Source organism: Panulirus ornatus, chromosome 12, assembly GCF_036320965.1.
Source record: "Panulirus ornatus isolate Po-2019 chromosome 12, ASM3632096v1, whole genome shotgun sequence".
In the NCBI taxonomy this organism is placed as follows: Eukaryota; Metazoa; Arthropoda; class Malacostraca; order Decapoda; family Palinuridae; genus Panulirus; species Panulirus ornatus.
Genome location: NC_092235.1, coordinates 23,184,384 through 23,210,629, shown reverse-complemented (window position 1 = coordinate 23,210,629; position 26,246 = coordinate 23,184,384). Strand labels below are relative to the sequence as shown.

General features: G+C 43.1%; 3 protein-coding genes across 6 annotated transcripts in view; 2 read left to right on the top strand and 1 right to left on the bottom strand.

Moving 5' to 3' along the window:
- Positions 1-26,246, top strand: part of LOC139751858 (protein Obscurin-like) — a 318,529-nt gene that overhangs the window by 210,161 nt on the left and 82,122 nt on the right. The gene's annotated exons all lie outside the window — the stretch shown is intronic.
- LOC139751862 (uncharacterized) lies at positions 10,504-13,220 on the bottom strand. Of its 2 annotated transcripts, none has more exons than XM_071667503.1 (2): positions 12,599-13,220; positions 10,504-12,496 (listed from the first exon to the last, which is right to left on the bottom strand). In XM_071667503.1, the coding sequence occupies exons 1-2, from the start codon at positions 13,217-13,219 to the stop codon at positions 10,643-10,645; spliced, it is 2,475 nt and encodes an 824-aa protein (XP_071523604.1). In that variant the 5' UTR covers position 13,220; the 3' UTR covers positions 10,504-10,642. The 2 variants fall into 2 exon arrangements, with proteins under 2 accessions (XP_071523604.1, XP_071523605.1); XM_071667504.1 differs by having other exon boundaries at positions 12,692-13,220.
- LOC139751767 (uncharacterized) lies at positions 13,230-25,976 on the top strand (the record flags this gene model as incomplete). The annotated part of the gene is made up of 2 exons (XM_071667311.1): positions 13,230-15,404; positions 24,423-25,976. Coding segments are annotated over exons 1-2 (2,703 nt in total), but the record flags the coding sequence as incomplete, so codon positions are not given.

Genomic DNA, 26,246 nt, shown 5'->3' with positions numbered 1-26,246 from the left:
GGAGGGGGTCGTCCCCCCCTTCCCCCCACCCCCTATCATGACGTCGGCTCGCCCACAGCGGCCATGCGACACGCACACTGCGCAGCTGAATCGCAAATGGATATCTTCGTCATGTCAAGGAAGGAACTCGTAAACCATTTTCTTTCTTGTGCGTTTTCTTTCTTTTTTTTTTTGTCTTAACTCTAGGGTGATCAGTAAGTACCCTCAACCTTTAGTGTGATCGTCATTTTTTTGTTTTTTTGTTTATTAATTTGTTCTCGAGGTTTTGCCAAAGAAACGGTTTTACCCATGACAGTTCTCAACCCACTTTGGTTCAGAGCCCATGACGCGGTGTTCAAAGCCCATGACGCAGTGTTCAAAGCCCATGACGCGGTGTTCAAAGCCCATGACGCAGTGTTCAAAGCCCATGACGCAGTGTTCAAAGCCCATGACGCGGTGTTCAAAGCCCATGACGCAGTGTTCAAAGCCCATGACGCGGTGTTCGTAAATTCTCTGATAACTTTTGGGGCGTTTAAAGATTGAAAAAAAAAAAAGATAAGATTAGCGTAAATTTAAACGAGAAGTGTTTGAGCGTTTTTTAAGGTCAAGAAAAATTATATTTGCGTCATTTAAACGTGAAGTGTTTGGGCGTTTATAAGGGTTTAAAGAAAATGATTAGCGTAAGTTTAAACGTTAAGTATACGTGAGATTGTGTGTATGCGATTATTATAACCCTATTTACAACGAGTATTATAACCCATTCACAACGAGTGTTATAGCCTATCAGAGCGAGGCTTATAACCTGCAAGGAATAACAAAATGTCCCATCTCCTCTGATTGGATGGTTGGAAAAAGGGGTCTTGTCATTGGTGGATAAGGTGACACGTCATCACCCCCCGTCACTGCCGTCGATTTCCCCCATTGGTCAACTGGAAAATGACGTAGGGGGGAGGGGAAGATTTTTGCATTCATCGGTGAAGAGTTAAAGAACATTGTTAATTTTCACGCTAAGAGAAGCTCATTCATTGTCAATGGAAATTGACATCATTCCGTGTATATATATATATATATATATATATATATATATATATATATATATATATATATATATATATATTGGAAAGGATCACAATCTTGCCCGTGATCAAGTATATTCCTAAGAGTCCACGGAGGAAATGAAAAACGATAAGTTCCCAAGTGCACTTTCGTGTAATAATCACATCATCAGGGGAGACACAAGAGAGAAATATAAGTCATCTCCCCTGATGATGTGATTATTACACGAAAGTGCACTTGGGAACTTACCGTGCTTCATTTCCCCGTGGAGTCATAGAAATATATATATATATATATATATATATATATATATATATATATATATATATATATATATATATATATATATATAGATAGATAGATAGATAGATAGATAGATGGATAGATATAGATAGATAGATAGATAGATGTGTGTGTATTTAAATATCTCAGGTTTTTCTTCGCTTGGAAAAGCAAACACTTCAAAACTCAAAAGACACTCAGAAACCCAAATTTATCGTCTACGCACAACATTATGCAACTCAAAGCTTTTTGCTTCTTTTTTTATTAAAGATTTTTTGAGATGATTTTTTGAGATGATTTGCATACGGTCTGTATTCGTAGCGTATACCATCATTGTCTCGGTGTGTTAGTATTGCAAGAGACGCGAGAGTTTTGTATCGGATTATCATTGATTTGTGAAGTAAGAATTGTCTTTATAAGTTATATGTATATCAATGGTCTCATTATTTAAAAATATGAATTTAAAACATCATTAAACAAATCATATAATATACCTTAAACTTCTTCTTATGTCAGCTTAATTGAACATATGCACCGCAGATATTAGTGTTATTATATTTTCCAATCTATTTACGTTTTGACACGTGTTTATATATATATATATATATATATATATATATATATATATATATATATATATATATATATATATATATATATATCTGCAGGTCTTATGAATGTATCATATCCACATTTACATTCCAGTATTTCGCAATTTTTCTAGATTTTTAATACTTTTGTCTCTATTGATTCTTAATTTCCTATATTATTATTATCATTATTATTATTGTTATTATTATTATTATTATTATTATTATTATTATTATTATTATTATTATTGTTGTTGTTATTATTATTATTCAGTTTGTACAGCGAGTCTGCAAGTCGTCATTGCAACAGACTGTGTAAGCTCCACTTGTGTCTTTCATTCGAGTCATATTCGTACAAGATACTATTCATTCCAAAACTTTCAGTTGTCTGGGAATCATGTATAAAACCCAGCCTCTCCGAAGACGTATCATCCCGTTCATGTTTAATGTAATCCCATATTAATGGTATCTGAACCCAATTGGAACCCTTTGTGTATCATCAATTCCTCGACTCGATCCTTGTAAGGTTTTGGTCGCTGGTCGAGCCATTCGTTGCACAGTCGTGCTCAAAGTGGGGGTAGTATTATTATTGGCGAATGATATATATCATTTACATTGTACTTGATAGAACCAGAGCGCTGGCGTACACTATTCTTAACGTACTACGGGTACTAGTGCGTCGTACTTGATAGAACCAGAGCGCTGGCGTACACTATTCTTAACGCACTACGGGTATTAGAAGATGGTTGAGGTAGGTAATTGACGCATGCTTTAGGGAGGAGGGCGCATGGTCACATACTTGGCAGGAACTCCGAGTAGGACGCGGCTGGAGGCGCGGCGAGGGGGAGGGATCATACCACGGGACTCATTCAAGGTGTGGTTTTATGCTCGGGCGGGTATTGAGAACGGTGGCAAAGAGCATGGCCATCTGGGGTAAGGGTTGGACGGTCCTTGAAGACGAACACCTCGAGGAGGAGGTGGTGGAGGAGGCGGAGACTTCGCACACAGACGTCGATTTATGTCCAGGATGAAGATGTTTTAAGACAGATCTGCTTTGAGGAACGCCTTCATCATCAGACTTTCAGCAGAGATTCTTGAAGTCCCAAGACATTGAGAACGAGCTCCGGGGATAGAGAGGAGGATCGTGTGTCATACACTCGAAGGGAAAAAAAAGAAAGCATTTCCGATAAGAAGCAGTTGTCGACATTCCAGGGACGGCACGAGGGACTGGAAGAGGAAACTCTCTTTTTTTTTTTACGATGTGGGTATTGGAGAGAGAGAGAGAGAGAAAGAGAGAGAGAGAGAGAGAGAGAGAGAGAACAGTAATGATATCTGCCCGCTGAAGAACAGGAGGAAGAAGAAGAAGAAGAAGAGGAAGAAGAATTCAACTAATCCTCATTGAGGTTACTCCTTCCTCTGCCAGTGAGCGAGATCTAACAGAGACATCTGGCGAGAGTCTAAGGATTAGGAAAGACTTTGAGGGGATGTGAATGAAGAATGATAATGAACCTTTTGGAAGGGAGGGGGAAAGAAGAGTGCCCTTGGGAACATTGCCTTGTGGTGGTAGTGACTATGGCTCACGGTGCCTCTAGTGAACACTGGAAACTTGAGGGGTAAGATCACAGAAAACGGGCCGGAGATTAGATAAGACGGGGGGATGAGAGAGAGAAAAAGAGAGAAAGAAAGAGAGAGAGTTTAAGCCATAAACGACGTGTTTTTTTATCCCAGCTCGCCAAGGAAATCCCTCCACAGCTCCACCGTCTTCTTTAAGGTCCCAGATATGTCGATAAACCCGAGCTGGACGGCTTGGGCTGGAAAACGCACCACACTGGAAGAATGGACTGGAAATGGCAAGAGGGAAAGAAAATACTGAGAGAGAGAGAGAGAGAGAGAGAGAGAGAGAGAGAGAGAGAGTCACAGGGTATGTGGCTGGTTGGACAAAAGAGGAGGACAAAGAAAAAGAATACTTCCAGCTTCAAATTTGAAGAGAAAGAATAAAAGAGCATGTTTCTCATCCTGCGGAGGAGCGCCACAGTCCCTGAAAAGACCTGGAATCCTCTCCACACCAAGAGGAAGGCGATGGAGAGGTGCTGGACCGCGCCTCAAGAAGCAACGGCAAAGTTGTCGTAACTGTGAGGAACGAAGGAGGTGGTGACATACCCCAGAGTTCTTCCTCCTTGATGTCACCGTCTTTCCTACCCACGTCCAGGCCAGTGGACATGTCTTAGGTGACGAAGCGCCAGCTGTGCAAGGCATTTTAGAAGCTTCCCCTCTGTTACGGTGTTGCCTCTGGAGGAAATGCATTTTTAAAAAGAGGGGGACGTTTACTTTGTGGCCTGTGTGTTAATATGTGGGGAGAGTAAATGTTATGATTGTGTGGTGTCGTAGGCTATATATCGTAGGCCTAGGATTCTGTGCTTGGTGTTTGAAGCGATACTGGATCATGAGAAGAGGAGTGAGAGGTTCCCCATTTGTCCTCTTCTTCGTGAGAGACGAATATCAATTGAAAAGTACGTTTTCTAAAAGAGGATTTGTTGCCTGTGGTGAGAGAGGGAGGCCCACCTAATTGATGGGAAGCGACATCACTTTAAGTACCCCTAAAAGACGTATAGATAATGAGAAAACAGAAAACACCTACAAAGAGAACTTGACTCAGATAATAGAGAGAAATAGAACACGTCACAGTTCTGTGAGAAACCTCTAGTGATTTAAGGGATTTTGTCTAGGAAGAAACAAAAAAAAAAAACAGCAACTGATTACTTTTGTGTCTCCAGAGCTGCAGGGTCGTCGAACCACATGAGTTGACCAGGAAATGTGGTGGGTTCCAGGGGAGGCCGAGAGAGAGAGAGAGAGAGAGAGAGAGAGAGAGAGAGAGAGAGAGAGAGAGAGAGAGATGTAGGAAGGACGAGGAGAAACGGGGTCATTATAACCGGTGATGAGGCAGAGAGAAAGAGAGAGAGAGAAAGAAAGAGAGAGAGAAAACTGGTTATAAGACTTCAGAGGCATTTGAGAAGGAAGGAAGAATGGTGGCCATTCTCCGGCACCGATATCCCCCAAATATTGTCATCAGAGATGAAAAAAAATAATAAAAATTGGTCTTTGAAGACTCGGAGAACGAAGATATCTGATAGATGAAGTCACGGCAGAAGACGGAGAGAAGGAAACGGGGGAAATAGTGAGGTCCACCAGGAATGGCATGACCGTCAGGACCATAGTGAAGGTGATGGGTGTGAAAGGGTAGCTAGTGGATGACCATAGTGAGGGTGATGGGTGTGAGAGGGTAGCTAGTGGATCATAGTGAAGATGATGGGTTTGAGAGGGGTAGCTAGTGGATCATAGTGAAGGTGATGGGTTTGAGAGGGGTAGCTAGTGGATCATAGTGAAGATGATGGATCTGAGAAGTGGATCATAGTGAAGATGATGGGTCTGAGAAGTGGATCATAGTGAAGATGATGGGTCTGAGAAGTGGGTCATAGTGAAGATGATGGTTGTGACGGGGTAGTGAGTGGACCATAGTGAAGATGGTAGATGCTCCGTCTCAGACAGCTCGTACTGCAAGAGGTTCCTGCCACAGTATATTGAGAAGCGCATCGTATCTCCTCCAGCGAGATAAGAAAAAAAAAAAAAAAGAGGGGAGAAAACGTAAGATAAGAACAAGAATAAGAGAAAGAGAAAGAGATAGACACGTTTGAGAAGGACAAGTTAGGGAGATGACCTGATGGTCTGTGACGAGGTTACTTAGTGAGGGCCATGTGTACCACCTGAGGACCAACCACGCAGGGTAATTTAGCGGGTCATTAGCCAACGTGCGACACTCGGGACGTATATCATGATGGCTATTTTCTCTTGATTTCTCTCGTCCGTACGTACGTCGCTCCGTCGTGTGTGAGAGCGCTGGAAGCTATGAACCCCCTTTGAGCCCGACGATGGAACTCTTAGGTTCGACAGGGTGACCTCCGACCTCACCTTTCAAGGGCCGAGTTGGGTCAAGGCCATATACCCTGGGTGATGAGGATGGCCTTGACCTTACTTGATGAGGAAGACTGAGGTCAAAGGTCAAGGGCCATATCGAACCGAAGGGTTGCGCTGTGGTCTGAGGCCATAACAAAGTACTTCATGAAGGCTTGAAAACACTCGATGTAAGAGCAATAGATTTGTCGAATGGCTACCGCTTTGTCGTTTTCTTTTCGACACAGATATTAATTTCCATTAAAGAAAACTTTTTATGGGTGTTTACTTTCATGAAATTTCTCTGGAGACTTTCTTCTCTCTCTTTTTCTCTCTCTGTTTCAGTGTTTGCGCTTCTCTGTAGCCAGTGTCTAAATGCAGTGTTAACGATTTAACAGGTAATTACCCCTGGTAGTTTGCTCTATGGAGGCCATCTCGCGCAGAGCTGGTTTCCCTTATCTTTAACATTTATCATTATTATTTCACGCATTTTTATTATTATTATTATTTCGTTATTTGCATAATATTTGTCTTCCCTTTATTAGTTTTATATTAATTGATCGCTGTGTTATATTTTCTTTCTTTTTGTTATCATTTGTGCGTGTTTCCGTTATGCTTGATAAACGGTGGTTCTCCGTTAGCTCTGTTGGCGAACAGATTAACAACAGGCCGTTGTGTGCCGGAGTTCTCAGGCTACGGCATCTTGCACGCTGGCCACACACACCCACCACCGCTCGACCCTTTGCAAGACGTCGATTTCGAAACCAAGACACACACACACACCTATCCGTTGGGCTTCGAATCTTGAGCCAGCAGCGAAAGTGCTTTGCCCACACGTTTGTGTGTGTGTGTGTGTTTGTGTATTAGTTGAAATTTCTTGCTTCGGAAATGGATATTTCTTTTGCGAGCAGCGTCCATGTGTGTGTGTGTAGATATGTTATCACGTGTTGATATCAGTCATCAAGGATTTCATCGTCAGAAATCGCTTGGGCGATCAGTTGTAGCGATAGATTTGATTGGCATATCTTAAGGAGTCTATTCCGCCTTTAGGCTACTGATTTGCATATGAAGATCTTAAAAGGCCATGGACCCAAGATTCGATCTAAAAGATTCATCGTATTGTCTTGGGCGAATCCATACGGCAATTTACCTCTCAAAATTGAATCTCAAAATCTTACAGTAGTTTTGTTCAGATCCATTGGTGGGGGGTTCTTGAATTCGTTAAAAGTCATGGCCCCAAAAATTCATTGCAAAATTCACATTTCTTTTGAACCAGTAGTAACAATCCTGGGTTTATGATTCAGACGTGTGATCCATAGCCTTCTTTTGACCCCAATCTATATAGCAGTTATGTGTTCATAGTAGTGCAAGACCATTCTATATAGCGTTCTTGAGGCCGTGACTCATAGCACAACTCTTGGACCACGATTGGTTTAGAAATATCCATAGCAGTTCTGGCCTCGCCCATAGAATAGTAATATCCATAGCAGTTCTGGCCTCGCCCATAGAACAGTAATATCCATAGCAGTTCTGGCCTCGCCCATAGAACAGTAATATCCATAGCAGTTCTGGCCTCGCCCATAGAATAGTAATATCCATAGCAGTTCTGGCCTGGCCCATAGAACAGTAATATCCATAGCAGTTCTGGCCTCGCCCATAGAATAGTAATATCCATAGCAGTTCTGGCCTGGCCCATAGAACAGTAATATCCATAGCAGTTCTGGCCTGGCCCATAGAATAGTAATATCCATAGCAGTTCTGGCCTGGCCCATAGAACAGGTGTTGGCTCACACTGTCCATCGTTACAGTGTTGAAAGTTTATATCGAATGTCTAGTAAGGTTTTCGACTCTACTGAAATCATCATTTGTCATTTTGTTGACTTAGATGTTGGATCTACCAAGACACTCCCCCTGCGTCATGTTCGGCTCAGTGGGTACCCGAGGTTACAGAGATTCGAACGCGCTTTTTTATGTTGTCTCGCCGTGTCCAGCGGGTTAAAACCCGCGATCGAAGAGCGCCGGAGTGCCATGCGATACACGAATTTACACGAACGTTTGAGTTTACACGAATTAACACGGACGTTGGAGTTTACACGAATTAACACGGACGTTTGAGTTTACACGAATTAACACGGACGTTGGAGTTTACACGAATTAACACGGACGTTTGAGTTTACACGAATTAACACGGACGTTGGAGTTTACACGAATTTACACGGACGTTGAGTTTACACGAATAAACACGAACGTTTGGTAGACGTCTTTCTGCGATGGATGTGGTCTACGAATGCGTTACCTCTAGGCTGGGTTGTCCAGTCCAGAGCCAGAGGCGTTCATACAGCAATTAATCTACCTCACACTGCTCATTAAGTCACTTGCTAATTAACTCGCCTTCACCTTGATCTCGATGCTAATTACCATGTGCTCCTGACGCTATATTTTCAAATTACTACACTAAAGATCTACGTAACGGACATGATTAATATATATATATATATATATATATATATATATATATATATATATATATATATATACCAAAGTTTTTATGTATGGGATGAAATTAAAGACTATACTAATGAGAAAAATTGAAATAGTCGATGAAAAATCTAATATTTTTTGAAGGGAAATTGAGCTTCTGTTTCGAATTTTGGTGAATTGCTTCGTGCAAACACCTTTCAATATATTTTTTTTTAATGCTATAATGTAGTCTGTTGATAGACACATATTATTTTCGTAATTTGGTGATGTATTTTTTTTTTTTTCTTTTTTTGTTCTTCCCATTAGCCAATACTGTTGTCTGCAGCACACTTCTTTAAAATGATTTTCCAGACTTCCTATTTAGGATAATGTTCTGAAAACATGTTAGATTAGACACAGCTCTTCCGTCTGTAGACAGAAGTTTAAAATTATGAACGTTTGGAGCACGACTTTACGACCGTTGAGTACGACAGGTACGACCATTGAGTACGACAGGTACGACTCATGAATATGACGACCACACACTTGACCTGACCTTGACCCTTAAAAGGTCACGTCAGAAAGTAAGGTCGTCATACCCTCGTCGTCTTCGTCGTGCTCAAGGGGTTCGTACCTTTCATATTCACGACCTATTTATGATATTCTTAGAATATTGATCTGTCGTTATGGTAATGGCTTCTTTATGATATTCTTAGAATATTGATCTGTCATTATGGTAATATCGAATTATCGAGTGTGCTGAATACGTTCCACCTCTTGTCTTTAATGAGATTTTTCTTATGTTTTTATAATAATGAAGTATATAATAATATTCCCTCTAACTATATTTACATAACTATTAAAAAGTCACTTGAATTGTTTTCTTTGGTTCTGTGTTCAGAACCCTTAACTTTCAGTTCTCCCATTCTTATGTTGGTAATACAGCTGTGCAATGCAATTAACCCCGCCATATATTTTTTTTTTTTTCTGTTTGTATATTGGAAGAAAAACTAAGGTCTTGATTAAATGCTTGGCGGGGGAAGGGGGAAAGAAGGTCTGACAAAAGCAATTCTCACAGGAGTCTGAAGATACTGTAAAGGACTTTTGGAAAGAGAAAGACACATCCCCACCTCCCAAGAAGTCGACCATCACAGGTGTAGTCGAGGAGGAACTCAGAGTCGAGGGGGTGTCCGAGGCCTCTGCAGTCACCCTTGGGGAAGTTGCAGAGGAGGAGGAGGAGGAGGAGGAGGTGCTCGAAGAGCCACTGGACTCTGAGGATGTCTGGGGAAGTCGAGGCTCCTCCCCATTAGTCAGTAAAGTCAAGGGAGAGGTTGCGGAAGAAGAAGGGGAGTCTCTTAGGGGCGAGGCTAAGGGTGTGTATCATACTGACGAAGACGGCGACGAGGCCTTGATAGAAAGGTGGTTCGATTCGGGAGAGACCTACTCCCACGTCGCCGTCTTGGAGACGTCGAAGCAAAAGGAATCCTTCTTCGATAGCAAAGGTGATGCTTCTTCCGCTCCCGGAAGCAAAGAACTCGCCGCAACCGAAGGGCAGGTTGAGGGACGGGGGATCGAACCCACAGACCAGACCGGTAGAAAAGAACTCACCGAATCAGACCTTTCTGGCTCTGATATTTCATCGCCCCTACCGCCGCCGCTGAGACCCAGATGGAAGGTTCCCTTCATCGACGAGGACGAGAACCTCTTCGACCCGGGTCTCCAACCGATTCCATCGGCCGACGTCACGGAAGAGTCGCCTGACGAAGCGTTGATCGACAGATGGTTTGACTCAGACGTGGGCGAGCCCAAGCCAGTGCAGGAGGATAAAACGAAGAAGCAGACGGCTGAGTACCTCGGAGGCGAGAAGATCTCGCCACCTCCAAAGAGACGCAAAGGTTTTCCAGAACGAGACCAAGATAGACATGGACGAGACACATCGCCCCCCCTGGTCAAAGGGCCTGCCATACGTATTGAAGAAGCCAGTCCTTCAGTGTCGACTGAGGAAGCTTCTGCAGGAGAAAAAGCTAGAATGCACTTGGGACCTGATATATGGCGTTCACGAGACACTTCGCCAGCCTTGAGGAAGAGGTCCACCTTAGCTGAAGAGGTTGCTTCACCACCAGCTCAAGCTGAACTTCCTCCTGTTGAGGCCTTACAAGAAAGTGATATTTGGGGCTTAAGAGAAACACCCCCATCACTGACAACGCCTGAAGAGAAGGTCGATGAAATTCCTCCAACGTCTGCTGAACCTGATGCCGAAGGCGTGCCAGCTGTTGAGGAAACTGAAGAATTCGATTTTTGGGGCTCACGAGACACATCACCACCACTTAGAAGACCAAAAGAGAAGGTTGAGGAACTTCCTTCACCACCCTCTCAAGAGGTTCTTGCTCAAGAAACCGCAACCAAGGAAGCTGTTCCAGCTGTTGAAGAAGTTGAAGATGATGATATCTGGGGTTCATTGAGGAAAAGACCTGTTCAAAAGGCTGATGAAATTCCCTCACCACCAGCTGAAGAAGTTCCAGCTGTTGAAGAAGTTGAGGAAGATGATGTCTGGGGTTCATTGAGGAAAAGACCTGTTCAAAAGGCTGATGAAATTCCCTCACCACCAGCTGAAGAAGTTCCAGCTGTTGAAGAAGTTGAAGATGATGATATCTGGGGTTCGTTGAGGAGAAAACCTGCAGAGAAGATTGATGAAGTCTCGCTACCTTCTGAAGAAGTTGTTGCTCCAGTTCCTGAAGCCAAGGTTGTTCCTGAAGTTGAGGAACCAGAAGAAATTGATATATGGGGTTCACGAGATACTTCTCCGCCATTAAGAAGACCTGTGGTAAAGGTAGATGAAGTTCCCTCACCACCAGCTGAAGAAGTTCCTGTTCAGGAACCCCCAGCCAAGGACGCTGTTGAAGAAGTTGAGGAAGATGATATCTGGGGGTCATTGAGGAGAAAACCTGTTCAAAAGGCTGATCAAGTTCCCTCACCACCAGCTGAAGAAGTTCCAGCTGTTGAAGATGATGATATCTGGGGGTCATTGAGGAAAAGGCCTGCAGTAAAGGCGGATGAAGTTCCCTCACCACCAGCTGAAGAAGTTCCAGCTGTTGAAGAAGTTGAAGATGATGATATCTGGGGGTCATTGAGGAAAAGGCCTGCAGTAAAGGCTGATGAAGTTCCCTCACCACCAGCTGAAGAAGTTCCAGCTGTTGAAGAAGTTGAAGATGATGATATCTGGGGTTCGTTGAGGAGAAAACCTGCAGAGAAGATTGATGAAGTCTCGCTACCTTCTGAAGAAGTTGTTGCTCCAGTTCCTGAAGCCAAGGTTGTTCCTGAAGTTGAGGAACCAGAAGAAATTGATATATGGGGTTCACGAGATACTTCTCCGCCATTAAGAAGACCTGTGGTAAAGGTAGATGAAGTTCCCTCACCACCAGCTGAAGAAGTTCCTGTTCAAGAACCCCCAGCCAAGGACGTTGCTCCAGCTGTTGAAGAAGTTGAGGAAGATGATATCTGGGGTTCATTGATGAGAAAACCTGTTCAAAAGGTAGATAAAATTCCCTCACCACCAGCTGAAGAAGTTCCAGCTGTTGAAGAAGTTGAGGAAGATGATATCTGGGGTTCATTGAGGAAAAGACCTGTTCAAAAGGCTGATGAAATTCCCTCACCACCAGCTGAAGAAGTTCCTGTTCAAGAACCCCCAGCCAAGGACGTTGCTCCAGCTGTTGAAGAAGTTGAGGAAGATGATATCTGGGGTTCATTGATGAGAAAACCTGTTCAAAAGGCTGATGAAGTTCCCTCACCACCAGCTGAAGAAGTTCCAGCTGTTGAAGATGATGATATCTGGGGGTCATTGAGGAAAAGGCCTGCAGTAAAAGCTGATGAAGTTCCCTCACCACCAGCTGAAGAAGTTCCAGCTGTTGAAGAAGTTGAGGAAGATGATATCTGGGGGTCATTGATGAGAAAACCTGTTCAAAAGGCTGATGAAGTTCCCTCACCACCAGCTGAAGAAGTTCCAGCTGTTGAAGATGATGATATCTGGGGTTCATTGAGGAGAAAACCTGTTCAAAAGGCTGATGAAGTTCCCTCACCACCAGCTGAAGAAGTTCCTGTTCAAGAACCCCCAGCCAAGGACGTTGCTCCAGCTGTTGAAGAAGTTGAGGAAGATGATATCTGGGGTTCACTGAGGAAAAGACCTGTTCAAAAGGCCGATGAAATTCCCTCACCACCAGCTGAAGAAGTTCCAGCCGTTGAAGAAGTTGAAGATGATGATATCTGGGGTTCATTGATGAGAAAACCTGTTCAAAAGGCTGATGAAGTTCCCTCACCACCAGCTGAAGAAGTTCCAGCTGTTGAAGATGATGATATCTGGGGTTCATTGAGGAGAAAACCTGTTCAAAAGGCTGATGAAGTTCCCTCACCACCAGCTGAAGAAGTTCCAGCTGTTGAAGATGATGATATCTGGGGTTCATTGAGGAGAAAACCTGTTCAAAAGGCTGATGAAGTTCCCTCACCACCAGCTGAAGAAGTTCCAGCTGTTGAAGATGATGATATCTGGGGTTCATTGAGGAGAAAACCTGTTCAAAAGGCTGATGAAGTTCCCTCACCAACAGCTGAAGAAGTTCCTGTTCAAGAACCCCCAGCCAAGGAAGTTGTTCCAGCTGTTGAAGAAGAAGACATCTGGGGTTCATTGAGGAGAAAACCTGTTCAGAAGGCTGATGAAGTTCCCTCACCACCAGCTGAAGAAGTTCCTGTTCAAGAACCGCCAGCCAAGGACGTTGCTCCAGCTGTTGAAGAAGTTGAAGATGATGATATCTGGGGTTCATTGAGAAGAAAACCTGTTCAAAAGGCTGATGAAGTTCCCTCACCACCAGCTGAAGAAGTTCCAGCTGTTGAAGATGATGATATCTGGGGGTCATTGAGGAAGAAGTTCCAGCTGTTGAAGATGATGATATCTGGGGGTCATTGAGGAAAAGGCCTGCAGTAAAGGCTGATGAAGTTCCCTCACCACCAGCTGAAGAAGTTCCAGCTGTTGAAGAAGTTGAAGATGATGATATCTGGGGGTCATTGAGGAAAAGGCCTGCAGTAAAGGCTGATGAAGTTCCCTCACCACCAGCTGAAGAAGTTCCAGCTGTTGAAGAAGTTGAAGATGATGATATCTGGGGTTCGTTGAGGAGAAAACCTGCAGAGAAGATTGATGAAGTCTCGCTACCTTCTGAAGAAGTTGTTGCTCCAGTTCCTGAAGCCAAGGTTGTTCCTGAAGTTGAGGAACCAGAAGAAATTGATATATGGGGTTCACGAGATACTTCTCCGCCATTAAGAAGACCTGTGGTAAAGGTAGATGAAGTTCCCTCACCACCAGCTGAAGAAGTTCCTGTTCAAGAACCCCCAGCCAAGGACGTTGCTCCAGCTGTTGAAGAAGTTGAGGAAGATGATATCTGGGGTTCACTGAGGAAAAGACCTGTTCAAAAGGCTGATGAAATTCCCTCACCACCAGCTGAAGAAGTTCCTGTTCAAGAACCCCCAGCCAAGGACGTTGCTCCAGCTGTTGAAGAAGTTGAAGATGATGATATCTGGGGGTCATTGAGGAGAAAACCTGTTCAAAAGGCTGATGAAGTTCCCTCACCACCAGCTGAAGAAGTTCCAGCTGTTGAAGAAGTTGAAGATGATGATATCTGGGGGTCATTGAGGAAAAGGCCTGCAGTAAAGGTTGATGAAGTTCCCTCACCACCAGCTGAAGAAGTTCCAGGTGTTGAAGAAGTTGAAGATGAGGATATCTGGGGTTCATTAAGGAGAAAACCTGTTCAAAAGGCTGATGAAATTCCATCACCACCAGCTGAAGAAGTTCCTGTTCAAGAAACCTCAGCCAAGAAAGTTGCTCCAGCTGTTGAAGAAGTTGAAGATGATGATATCTGGGGGTCATTGAGGAGAAAACCTGTTCAAAAGGCTGATGAAATGCCTTCACCACCAGCTGAAGAAGTTCCAACTGTTGAAGAAGTTGAAGATGATGATATCTGGGGTTCATTGAAGAGAAAACCTGTTCAAAAGGCTGATGAAATTCCCTCTCCACCAGCTGAAGAAGTTCCAGCTGTTGAAGAAGTTGAGGAAGATGATATCTGGGGCTCACTGAGGAAAAGACCTGTTCAAAAGGCTGATGAAGTTCCCTTGCCACCAGCTGAAGAAGTTCCTGTTCAAGAACCCCCAGCCAAGGAAGTTGTTCCAGCTGCTGAAGAAGTTGAAGATGATGACATCTGGGGTTCATTGAGGAGAAAACCTGCAGTAAAAGTAGATGAAATTCCATCACCACCAGCTGAAGGAATAGCCTTTGAGGAACCAAAAATTATAACTGCTGGGGAGGAATCAGAAGTCATTGACATCTGGGGCTCACGAGAGACTTCACCCCCATTGAGAGCGAGACCTGGCGCCGAGGTTGAAGAAGTGGCTCCTTCCATACCTGCCGGAGAGACTACCGAAGAGCCTAAATTGACTGACGACGTACGGGGTTCTCGAAAGGGGTCACCTCCACCAAGACCCACGTTGAAGATTGCCGGACTGGTTCCTCCAGACATCGCAAGCCAAGGAGCCTCGGAGCTGGGCGAGTTCGATGGTACTCGCGCTTTGGCTCAGTCGTCGCCCCTGACCCCGGGAACTGTATTCGGATCCGCGACGGAAGTGAGCGACCTCGAAACCCCGGAGATGAGCAAAGCCTCGGACGAAGTGGCGCGTCTGTTCGATACCTTAGCGGCCGACAGCAAGGAACTCTTGAGCGAAGAGGCGGAAGACCTCAGGGAAGACTTCTGGAGTGGCGGAGGAGCCTCGCTGATATGCAAACCCACGGAGACTAGAGACGAAGCTGAGTACTGGGCGGGAACCGATGACACGTCCCCGCCACCGATGAGGAAACCCGGGCTCGTCCCGGGTCCTCCCTCTGAACCTGGCTCTTCCCCAGGGGTGACTTCGGCGGCGTCCACGGTGGACGTGACGTCCAAAGGAGTGGTCACTCCTCCTCCTCCTCCTCCTCCTCCTCGAACTCACGCTCCAGAAGAGGAGACTCAGAAAGATAAGGAAGCCTCTGTGGGGACGCGGGATAGAGGCGAAGTCTTGGTAAAGTTCTGTCTCTCGTTAGCTGCAACCAGTTACCTCAGAGGCTGCCCCTCCCTCCCTCCCTCCTCCCATTTTTTTTTTGCAGAGGTTGCCCCCTCCACTCCCTTTTTTTTTTTCTTAAAGATGGCCGGGACAGTATGGAAGAAGAAGGAAAAATATGGGCAAGATGGCACACTTTTCTTAAGGCTTTTTCAAATTTTTTTTCCTGTTCTTAGCTTTTTTTTTTACCACTTCGTCCTGCAGCATTCCACATTAAACTCACGCGTCTTATATGCCATAAGTAAATTAAACTCTTTAACTAAATCAGATTTGTGAACACAACCTCCTGATCAGAGGTGTTAAAAGAAATATATATATACATACATATATATATATATATAAAAAAAAATGAAGGGGATAATATTCTATTACCCTCCTGACCATCTTTTATATAAAACTCTCTCACTGATAAAGATATAAACAACCCCCCAAATTTAAAATAGTCACCGCCAACCCTGCCAGCAGCCTTTGGGGTGTGTGTCGGCTTCTAACATACATAACTGTGTCTCTTGTCTCGTGTTGGTGCTAGATTTAGTTGGTGCTAGTCTCGTCGAAGACCTCGTCACTTTAGGGGGGAAGGTTCTCGGAATTCTCTCGGTCTCTTGTCAGCGCCCCAGTGTACCTGTCGAGAGTCTCTCTCTCTCTTTGTCTCTGTCTGTCTCTCTCTCTCTTTGTCTCTCTTCGGTGCGCACGTAGCTGTTGGTAGAGTCTCTCTCGTCTTATCGGTGCTCTGAATACCCCTTTTTTTTAAGTGTCTCTGTCTCTTGTTGGTGTTTGTGGAGGCCGTCTAGGACCGTCTCTCGTGACGCGCGTAGACCCATCTATCGGGAGAAAAGTCTCTTGTCTCGTCGATGCGCTAGTGCAGTGTCTCCGTCTCTCTCTCTTTTTTTGGGGTGTTTTGCGGAGCCGTCGAGACAGTTTCTCGTTACGCGCATAGCCGTCGAGAGAGAGAGAGAGAGAGAGAGAGAGAGAGAGAGAGAGAGAGAGAGAGAGAGAGAGAGAGTGTGTCTCTCTTCGTCCAGTCGATCCTTGTGTTTACCGTCGTCAACAAGTGGTGGTGTTGTACGCGTCTCCCTCACCCATCGTACGCCACTCACACACACACGACACACAGACATACGTTCTCTCTTCACTGTTGCAGCTCCCACACTGTCGCGGCTCCCACATTGTTGGAGCTCCTACACTGTCGGGGCTCGTGTTGGAGCTCCCACACTGTCGGGGCTCGTGTTGGAGCTCCCAATTGCTCTTCGGCAAGGTGGTCGCACACCCCTGGTCCTCTGGGAACGCACTTTGGATTCTACGTAGCTGCATTTTAGGGGGTGGGCCATCAGAGTAAATGGAAGCAGACTTGCGCAATTAGGAGAGCGGTTCCGTTAATGAAATCGTCTCAGGCCTTCACGAAATTGTTATAAGATTAGGTCTTGCACCTAGGAAGGTAAGAGCCCTTTGAGGGGGGGTTGCAATGCAAGAATGGCATTGTGTTGAAGCGACGACACATTTGTGGATAACATATTTACAGTTGTTTTTTCCCCCATTGTTCCTGCTTGTAATGCATGCAGATTTGTGCAGAAATTGGCATATTACTACCAAATACGAAAAAGGGGAAATCATAGAAATGATTGGTTATGATAGAGTGCTAAGAAATTTACAGCTTGCATTTTGAAATTTTTTTCTCACCTAGCATATTCATCAAAAATGCTTGACTTAAGAATGAATCGATTTATTCTGATCATAGTCTTTCATGATACAAAAATCATGGTGCTTTACCTTCATCAAAATATACAGAGATTATGAAGCTGAAGTTTTGAAAGCCATTGGCTATGTAAATTTGTGTTTGAGGACCAACGTAATGAAGGCATTCAGATTTCAGTAAAATTAATTTGATTTCTGTTTTCTGGGAAACTATATTTCAAAATACTGATAGAGGATTATACTTAAAAGTATTATTTTTTCTATATCTTCGTTGTTATCATATCAAAGTATTGATTCCCTGCGAAATACCTTTGGTTTAGATACCTGAAAAGATTTTGAACACGGGTTTCTGTCAGTACGTCCAGCACAGAGAGCTGGTTAAGGATCAACCCTCAGTTATGTAGATACATCACTGTAGCAAGGAAATACATTGGGTTTAATAGTCTTTAGACCTGTCAACTGCCAGGGTCGTTAAGGAGGCCTACGTCAGACTACACCCACCAACCAAATCATCTTTGACACCTTCAGGTGTGAAAAGATTATCTCAGGTCCACATATACTCACTCTCACTATGTAAATGACTTTGCTATGTAAATGAATAATTTGCTTATGTAAATGAACCATAAGGAAGTATTAGCATTTTATCGTCGCAAAGATTGAACCGGGTTGCGCCAAGGTGTCTGTTAGTGTGGTGTCTCTCTCACCGTCATGTAGATGAATAATGTCATGTATGTTGTGGCAAGGGCAACGTATAGGAGTTTGTGTTGTGGTGGTGAATGAATCCTTGTGGCGACTTATGTATACAGGAGAGGCACGGGAGAGCCTAGTGCCTGTGACTTGCTTGTGTACCCAGCTGAGCCTAGTTCTCCTTTTTAAACTGATCTATCACATTTAAGACATCCTAGGCTGTCTGACCATCTAAAGTTGGTGGAAACTGAGAAAATTTTCTTTTTCCGTGATGATGTTGGTGAACCTCCCTTTTGGAACGCCCAAGTGAGTTAGTGGCTTTGTACGAGGCCATTCTTTGAATGGCTGACACGATGGGAAAGGTCTTCAACATATGCCAGTCGTGAGAGATGGCAGTTTCCCCCCCCCCCTCCTCGCATTTAAGTCTTACTCAGAAACCTGGCTTGAAAAGGACGTGAACTTCGATGTGTCAAAGGCTAGTGCATTTCGATTGCTTTAAACTCCTTCATGAAAGTTGGTATAGATGCTTCAGTCCCACTGGGGTGGTTGGTAATTCCCTGTACCACCAACCTGTTTCAGGTCGTGTATGTACCTCGAGTTGTATCTCAAGTGTTAAGTAAATTCCTCGAGTTGTATCTCAAGTGTTAAGTAAATTCCTCGAGTTGTATCTCAAGTGTTAAGTAAATTCCTCGACTTGTATCTCAAGTGTTTAAGTATATTCCTCGAGTCGTATCCCAAGTGTCAACCTTGAACCATTCGAGGTAGTTGGTCTGTTTACATGATAGTTAGTCTGTTTACATGATAGTTGTCATCATCATCGACTATGGTATAGTAAGAAATGCTATTGGTAACACACGGGTTCGTAGCAGTATAAAAGATTTATCCCATTGTGTGTCACTGGAACGAATATAAAGTCGAAACACACAGTCGAAAATCATGATTAGATGACTTACATGTGGGTTAGCTCTGAGTTGCCTGGCCCCCTTCGTGTGTTCGGGAGCTACGATACTGTATGGGAGCGGACAACCTCAGAACCTCACCAGTCTTTGAAATGGTACTGGTTTTGAGATGTTCACCTTTAGCTAACGACGCCTTTTAAATCCTAGGAAATACATACATACACATGGGATATGTATGTATGTATGTATATGTATGTATGTATCTGTCATACATCGTCCCAGAGCGTAGGGATCAACATTACCCAGCACAGTGAAGACGGAACAGTCTTGTGTAATTTGTGTAAAGTGGGTTGCCATCTGCAGCGTGTTTACCATCTGCCATAAGGTTACCATCTGCAATAAGGTTACCATCTGCAGCGTGTTGACCATCTGCACCATCAAGGTGCTGCATAAAATCCCAACAGAGCGTACGCGCGCGCGCGCGCGTTTGTGTCATCCTTTGTGGCAAGTGTTGAAAGAATATGGAATGTTGACATCACCAACTCACTTCGCCGTCACAACTCTGTGTCTGTTGGGGGGGTCACACACGCCTGGTGTGATGAGGGGCGATGGCGGGTGAGGGAGAGAGAGAAACGCGACGAACACTACTATACTGGAAACGTCTTCTTAAAGCGGTGGTGATCCAGGCTAGCGCTGGAAACGAAGGGTCTCCTCCCTGGAGTAGATTTCTTTTTTTTAATCTCCCTTCGTCTCTGGCCTCAGCTCTCGTGTTATCCAGCCCCCCCCCACTACCCGTGTGGGTCGACCCCATTCCAGACAATGCTAGTTTGCCTCATTCAACCATGAAGAGGTGGTTTAGGTTTGTATTTTTCAAGCATCGCTAAAGTCCAGCATCCATAGCATGATTAGAAGTTTCCAGTATACTTGATCTGTCTCATGGTTTATGCTCAGAGACGTTTATAAGACTTGAAGTTCATTTTCTGAAACGTTTCTTTCCAGAGGTTTTTTTTTTGAAACGTTTCTTTCCAGAGGGTCTTTTCGCCCTTAAACATTTCCAGTCGGTAATGGTAAAGTATTGCGAAATCTTCCAGGTGTTTATGTGATATTCTTCAGCAGTGTTACCGTCAGTTTGACTAGATCATGAGTGTAGGAAACAACTCCTAACATTCTCAGTACTGTCATCCAGATGCTGTCTCTTGCGTGTATACATCTCTCTTCGCTTCGTGACGCAAAATGTTTCTTGTTTTGCAAGACGCAGGAGAGCTAGCTTGGCTGGCTCTTTTAACACCGTCATTTCCCCCCTCATTAGTTTGTGTATCTGACTTCATCGAAACCTCGAGTTGTATCGTGGTTGATTAACTTCAGAAAAGCGATTGCTATGCAGGAAGTAGTCGAGTCTGTCAGTCCGTTGTCGCAACGTTCGGCTATTGGCCGGATGCTGCGCGTGTCGTCCAGCGAGCTGAATTCGAAGTCTGGAATCCCACGGCTGTGATTAGACGCTTCTTTTAAACCCCCGCTGTGGTGGAAGATGATGTTGTGAGGGTGTTGTGTTGGTGGTGTTGCTGGCCCGCAAAATCCAGACTTACTCCGATCTCAAGGACAACCTCAGCCAAGTGCTAGCTGCCTTTTAAAGCCAGGTGCAGTGGAGACTTTAGAGAAGGTTGAGGTGGAGTGGAGACTTTAGCGAAGGTTGAGGTGGAGTGGAGACTTTAGCGAAGGTTGAGGTGGAGTGGAGACTTTAGCGAAGGTTGAGGTGAAGTGGAGACTTAGCGAAGGTTGAGGTGGAGTGGAGACTTTAGCGAAGGTTGAGGTGGAGTGGAGACTTTAGCGAAGGTTGAGTAGGAGTGGAGACTTTAGCGAAGGTTGAGGTGGAGTGGAGACTTTAGCGAAGGTTGAGGTGGAGTGGAGACTTTAGCGAAGGTTGAGGTGAAGTGGAGACTTAGCGAAGGTTGAGGTGAAGTGGAGACTTTAGCGAAGGTTGAGGTGGAGTGGAGACTTTAGCGAAGGTTGACCCAATAGTCGCCAAGGAGGACCAAGTCCGCCTCGAAGTCTTTGATGATGAGGTTGAGCGAGAGATGGATGATTCGCAGGTACTCAAAACCACACCATGACCTCGTGTGACCCCGATGTCAGTCAGGACGCTGACCCCATTTCAATGACCACTGGCTCGTAATCTCACGTTCATATAACCCCCCCCTCCCCTCCCTCCCCTTCTCATTGAACAGGATAAGGTCATGACTTCGCCCTTGTTCACTCGCGTCGCTTGTAGTGAACATGAATCCTTTTTTTTTTTGATCTGGAGGTTTTATACTCACTCAGTCATTGTGTATATATAGTTCATGGCCACCATTTTCCACCTGATCTTTGACAAGCTAACTTGTCCACGCCTGACAGACGCTCAGTTTTAAGACACATTTATTTTTTTGGGGGGACAATTTGACCCCTGGATGAGGGTCAGGGGTCAGGCAGACAATTTGACCCCTGGATGAGGGTCAGGCGTCAGGCAGACTTTCCCAGAGAGAAGACCAGGTGCATCATACACCAATTATCTTTCACAGGCGTTGCTGGTGATTGAAAAGGGGGGGCAGGCAGTGTGTGGGTTCACCTCAGAATGAGTTTAAGGTCGCCTTGTGGTCACGCAGGGGTCATTTCAGGTCAAGGTGAGGGAGGGGCGGGGTCATTTCAGGGTCAGGTAGGGTTACCCTGGGTACGGAGGTAGTGGGGAGTTAGGACTTGGATAGTGTTGTCCTTGAGGACAGATGGCGTCTGGAGTTGGGGTTCGAGGGTGACATGTGCAGCTGTTGGTTTAGGGGGTGTGTCAAGACCCAGTATATTATCCTCTGTACCAACACCTGTTTTGTGGCAGACCTTAACGTACACACACACACACACACACACACACACACCACCACCACCGCCACCACAGCGGCTCTGTCTGTCTGTCTGTCTGTCTGTCTCTCGTGTGGCGCAACGTCTCGTACCGAACTGTTGTGTATAGCTCATTATTGCCTCCCTCCTCCTCCTGCTCTGACTTCCTCTCCCCTTCTGCTCCCTCCCTTCCTCCCCTCTCCTCCCCATCCTCCTCCTCCACCTCGCTCTCACTCCCTCCACCATACAACCCCCACCTCAAACACCCACCATGTCAATTTCTCCGGCCGGCTGAAGGCCCACACACACCCACACCCCCCACCACCACGATCATACTGAAGTCGTCACACTGAAGTCGTCACACTGAAGTCATCCGAAATCGAGACGGAGTTCACTCTCCTTCATCCGGGTCACATTAATGGCGCTGCCCTTCCCGACTTTGAGGTGGGGGAGAGGTGGGTGGGGTTGGGGGAATTATGGTGGGGGTAGAGGAAGGGGAAGGGAGAGGGAGAAGAAGAAGAAGGGAGAGGAAGTAAGGAGAGAAAAGTCATGAGACGGGGGAGCGAAGCCTTTTCTAAAAAGGGGGCATTTAAAACGAAGGTCAAGAGTTTGTTTAAACGCGTGGCGTAAACATACCCGGTGCGTAATGTTGAATTATAACATCTGTCTATAGACTAAGACTTACATTTTATTTATTTTATTTCTTTTTTTTTTGTCGCTTTTGTTAACACATAGAACTTGTTATGTTTTATAAGACATGTTTGATTTAGTTACTTAACACTAGCTTCAGATTTAGTATATATATATATATATATATATATATATATATATATATATATATATATATATATATATATATATATATATATATATGTATGTATATATATATATATATATATTGTGTGCATCTTGCCACTTAGTACACTAACACTGTTTGTTTTGCTTTTTGAACTAAGCATTAAATATCTTTTTTTTTTCTTTATATATATATTTCCTTTGTAAGGGCTATATATACCTGCACAGAATTGACAACAACATTAAGAAACTTTTGATACTTAACATTAGGAGACACTGTGATGACAATTTTGTTATCTCTCTTATCTCTCGTGATATCTCTCTTATCTCTCGTGAGGGAGATAGATAGATAGCGATGCTGAATTCATCTAATTTCTCAACCCTTTTGTGGTTGGTCTCTTGAGTTTTCAGTCACTTCGCTGAATATTATTGTTTTTTCCTTTCAATTATCTTATTAAGTTCATAACTATATGTGTTTTTTTTTCTTTCTTTATGTTCCTTATGCTGTAGCTTCAGTTCCTAACAATATATATATATATATATATATATATATATATATATATATATATATATATATATATATATATATATATATGTATATATATATATATATATATATATATATATATATATATATATATATATATATATATATGATATATATATATGTATATATATATATATATATATATATATATATATATATATATATATATATATATATATATATATATATATATATAGCATGATGTATTTTCTTATGTTTTAGCAGGAGCCTATTAATCCATTTTTAAAACTACTTAATTAAATCATTACAACTCTTAAACCATTGTTGAGACCATTAGAACTTAGAAGGATGTGTTTGGAGATATTAGTTAGCTAGATTAGATGTTTCCTTTGGCTTCAGATAGCACATTAGACACTTAATGATAGACATAGAAAAAAAAGGGGATTGTCCACCCCCCAAAAAATTTTGTATAGTCGAAATTAGTTTGAAAAAAAAAAGACAAGATTGTTTGTGTATTTTCTTTCAAGACTTGCAAGAGAAAAAGAATTATGAGTTGTCAATTTTTTAGATAGTCTACTTTTGTTAGAGGTTAGTTAAGGCTTCGGGGGTGACCATTACGAGACACACCCACACACGCACGCACACACACGCACGAACCAGCAGATCTCTCGAGAGCGCCATAGTTCACTGTTACCATCAAGGGATGTGCCATGGTCATGCGTGAGAAACAGAGGTAGTTCGTTAAAAGACGTGTCACACAGAGAGAAGGGGGTTGCCATGTGTTCAAACATCGTACCTCTGGAGAGTTGCCACGACCGGATACATTTTGTCAATTGGTGTCATTTTCGACTGTGGCACTTGTCAGGGTGGGGGGGGGGTATCTTCCAGATTGCCATAGTCGAATATGTAGTAATTAATTGGCCCATAATTGGTTATGATATCTAAGTTGCCATGGTCGAATATATAGCAATTAATTGGCACTGTAATTGATTATGACTTTTTAGTTGCCATAGTCGAATATGTAACAATTAATTGGCCCATAATTGATCATATGTAAGTTGCCATAGTCGAATATGTAGCAGTCGATTAGCCCTATAATTGATCATGACTTCTTGGTTGCCATAGTCGAATATGTAGCAATTGATTGGCCTCATAATTGATCATGGCAATTATCAGGGGAGCATCCGGGTTGCCATAGACCGATATGCATCGGTCGGTGATGGGTCGATCATCTACCAATGGCAATTATCAGGGATATGCACTATTATCATAGTCGAGTATGTACCTCTTGACTGTGTTCATAATCGACCTTGGCATTCATAAGGGGATTTTTGACTGCGGTGCCATAGCCTGCGGTGCCATAGCCCGACATATATAACGCGGATGTTGCCATAGACAACCATGGCTGTCGTTAAGAACCTGCCGAGACTGCCATATAGAGAACGTAGGGTGTGTGTGTGTGTGTGTGTGTGTGTGTGTGTGTGTTTTTGCTTGTCCAGTTGTGTTAAAACATCGAACGATGTCTGACAGGCTCAGCAAGAGAAAGAGGAACAAGAGAGAATTCAAAGAGAAGAAGAGCAGGCAAGGTTAGAAAGGGAGAGGCAAGAAAAGGAAAGACTACAGAGAGCGAAAGAAGAAGAGGAGAGAAAGGAAAGAGAAGAAAGGGAAAGGAAGGAAAAGGAAGAGAGAGAGAGAAAAGAGAAAGAAGAAAAGGAAAGAAGAGAAAAAGAGGAGAGAGAAAGACTTGAAAGGGAGAGGCTAGAAAAGGAAAGGAAGGAAAAGGAAGAGAGAGAAAGACTAGAAAAGGAGAGAAAGGAAAAAGAAGAGAGAGAAAGGAAAGAGAAAGAGGAAAGGGAAAGAAAAGAAAGACTTGAAAGAGAAAGAAAAGAACAGGAAGAGAAAGAAAGACTAGAAAGAGAAAAGAAAGAAAAAGAAGAAAGAGAAAGAAGAGAAAAGGAAGAGAAAGAACGATTAGAAAAAGAAAGGAAAGAAAAGGAAAGACTTGAAAGAGAAAGAAAGGAAAAAGAAGAGAAAGAAAGACTAGAAAAGGAAAGGAAAGAAAAGGAAGAGAGAGAAAGAAAAGAAAAAGAAAGACTTGAGAAAGAAAGAAAGGAAAAGGAAGAGAAAGAAAGACTAGAAAAGGAAAGGAAAGAGAAGGAAGAGAGAGAAAGAAAAGAAAAAGAAAGACTTGAGAAAGAAAGAAAAGAAAAGGAAGAGAAAGAAAGACTAGAAAGGGAAAGGAAAGAAAAGGAAGAGAAAGAAAGACTAGAAAGGGAAAGGAAAGAAAAGGAAAGACTTGAGAAAGAAAGAAAAGAAAAGGAAGAGAAAGAAAGACTAGAAAGGGAAAGGAAAGAAAAGGAAAGACTTGAGAAAGAAAGAAAAGAAAAGGAAGAGAAAGAAAGACTAGAAAGGGAAAGGAAAGAAAAGGAAAGACTTGAGAAAGAAAGAAAAGAAAAGGAAGAGAAAGAAAGACTAGAAAGGGAAAGGAAAGAAAAGGAAAGACTTGAGAAAGAAAGAAAAGAAAAGGAAGAGAAAGAAAGACTAGAAAGGGAAAGAAAAGAAAAAGAAAGACTTGAGAAAGAAAGACTAGAAAAAGAAAGAAAAGAAAGGGAAAGACTTGAGAGAGAAAGAAAAGAAAAGGAAGAGAAGGAACGACTAGAAAGGGAAAGGAAAGAAAAGGAAAGACTTGAGAGAGAAAGAAAAGAAAAGGAAGAAAAAGAAAGACTAGAAAAGGAAAGGAAGGAGAAGGAAGAGAGAGAAAGGAAAGAAAAAGAAAGGCTTGAGAAAGAAAGAAAAGAAAAGGAAGAGAAAGAAAGACTAGAAAAGGAAAGAAAAGAAAAGGAAGAGAGAGAAAGAAAAGAAAAAGAGAGACTTGAGAAAGAAAGAAAAGAAAAGGAAGAGAAAGAAAGACTAGAAAAGGAAAGGAAAGAAAAGGAAGAGAGAGAAAGAAAAGAAAAGGAAAGACTTGAGAAAGAAAGACTAGAAAAGGAAAGGAAAGAAAAGGAAGAGAAAGAAAGACTAGAAAAGGAAAGGAAAGAAAAGGAAGAGAAAGAAAGACTAGAAAAGGAAAGGAAAGAAAGGAAGAGAGAAGAAAAGAAAAGAAAGAAGAAAAAAGGAGAAAAGAAAAAAAGGAAAAGGAAAGAAGAAAGGAGAAGAAGAAGAAAAAAAGAAAAGAAGAAGAATAAAGAAAAGAAAAAGAGAAGAAGAAAAAAAGGAAGGGAAAGAGAGGAAGAAAAAGAGGAAGAAAAGAAAGAAAGAGAAGGAAGAGAGGAGAAAGAGAAAGAAGGAAAGAAAGAGAAAAAGAAGAAGAAAGAGAAAGAAAAGTGAGAGAAGAAGAAGAAAAAGAAGAAGGAA

Coding starts and splice junctions, on each gene's coding strand:
- LOC139751862 (XM_071667503.1), bottom strand. CDS start 13,219: ATGACCCCCAGATATCATCATCTTCAACAGCTGGAACTTCTTCAGCTG. Junction 12,497..12,598: donor TTCATCAGCCTTTTGAACAG/GTTTTCTCATCA, acceptor CCTTTTGAACAG/GTCTTTTCCTCAGTGAACCC.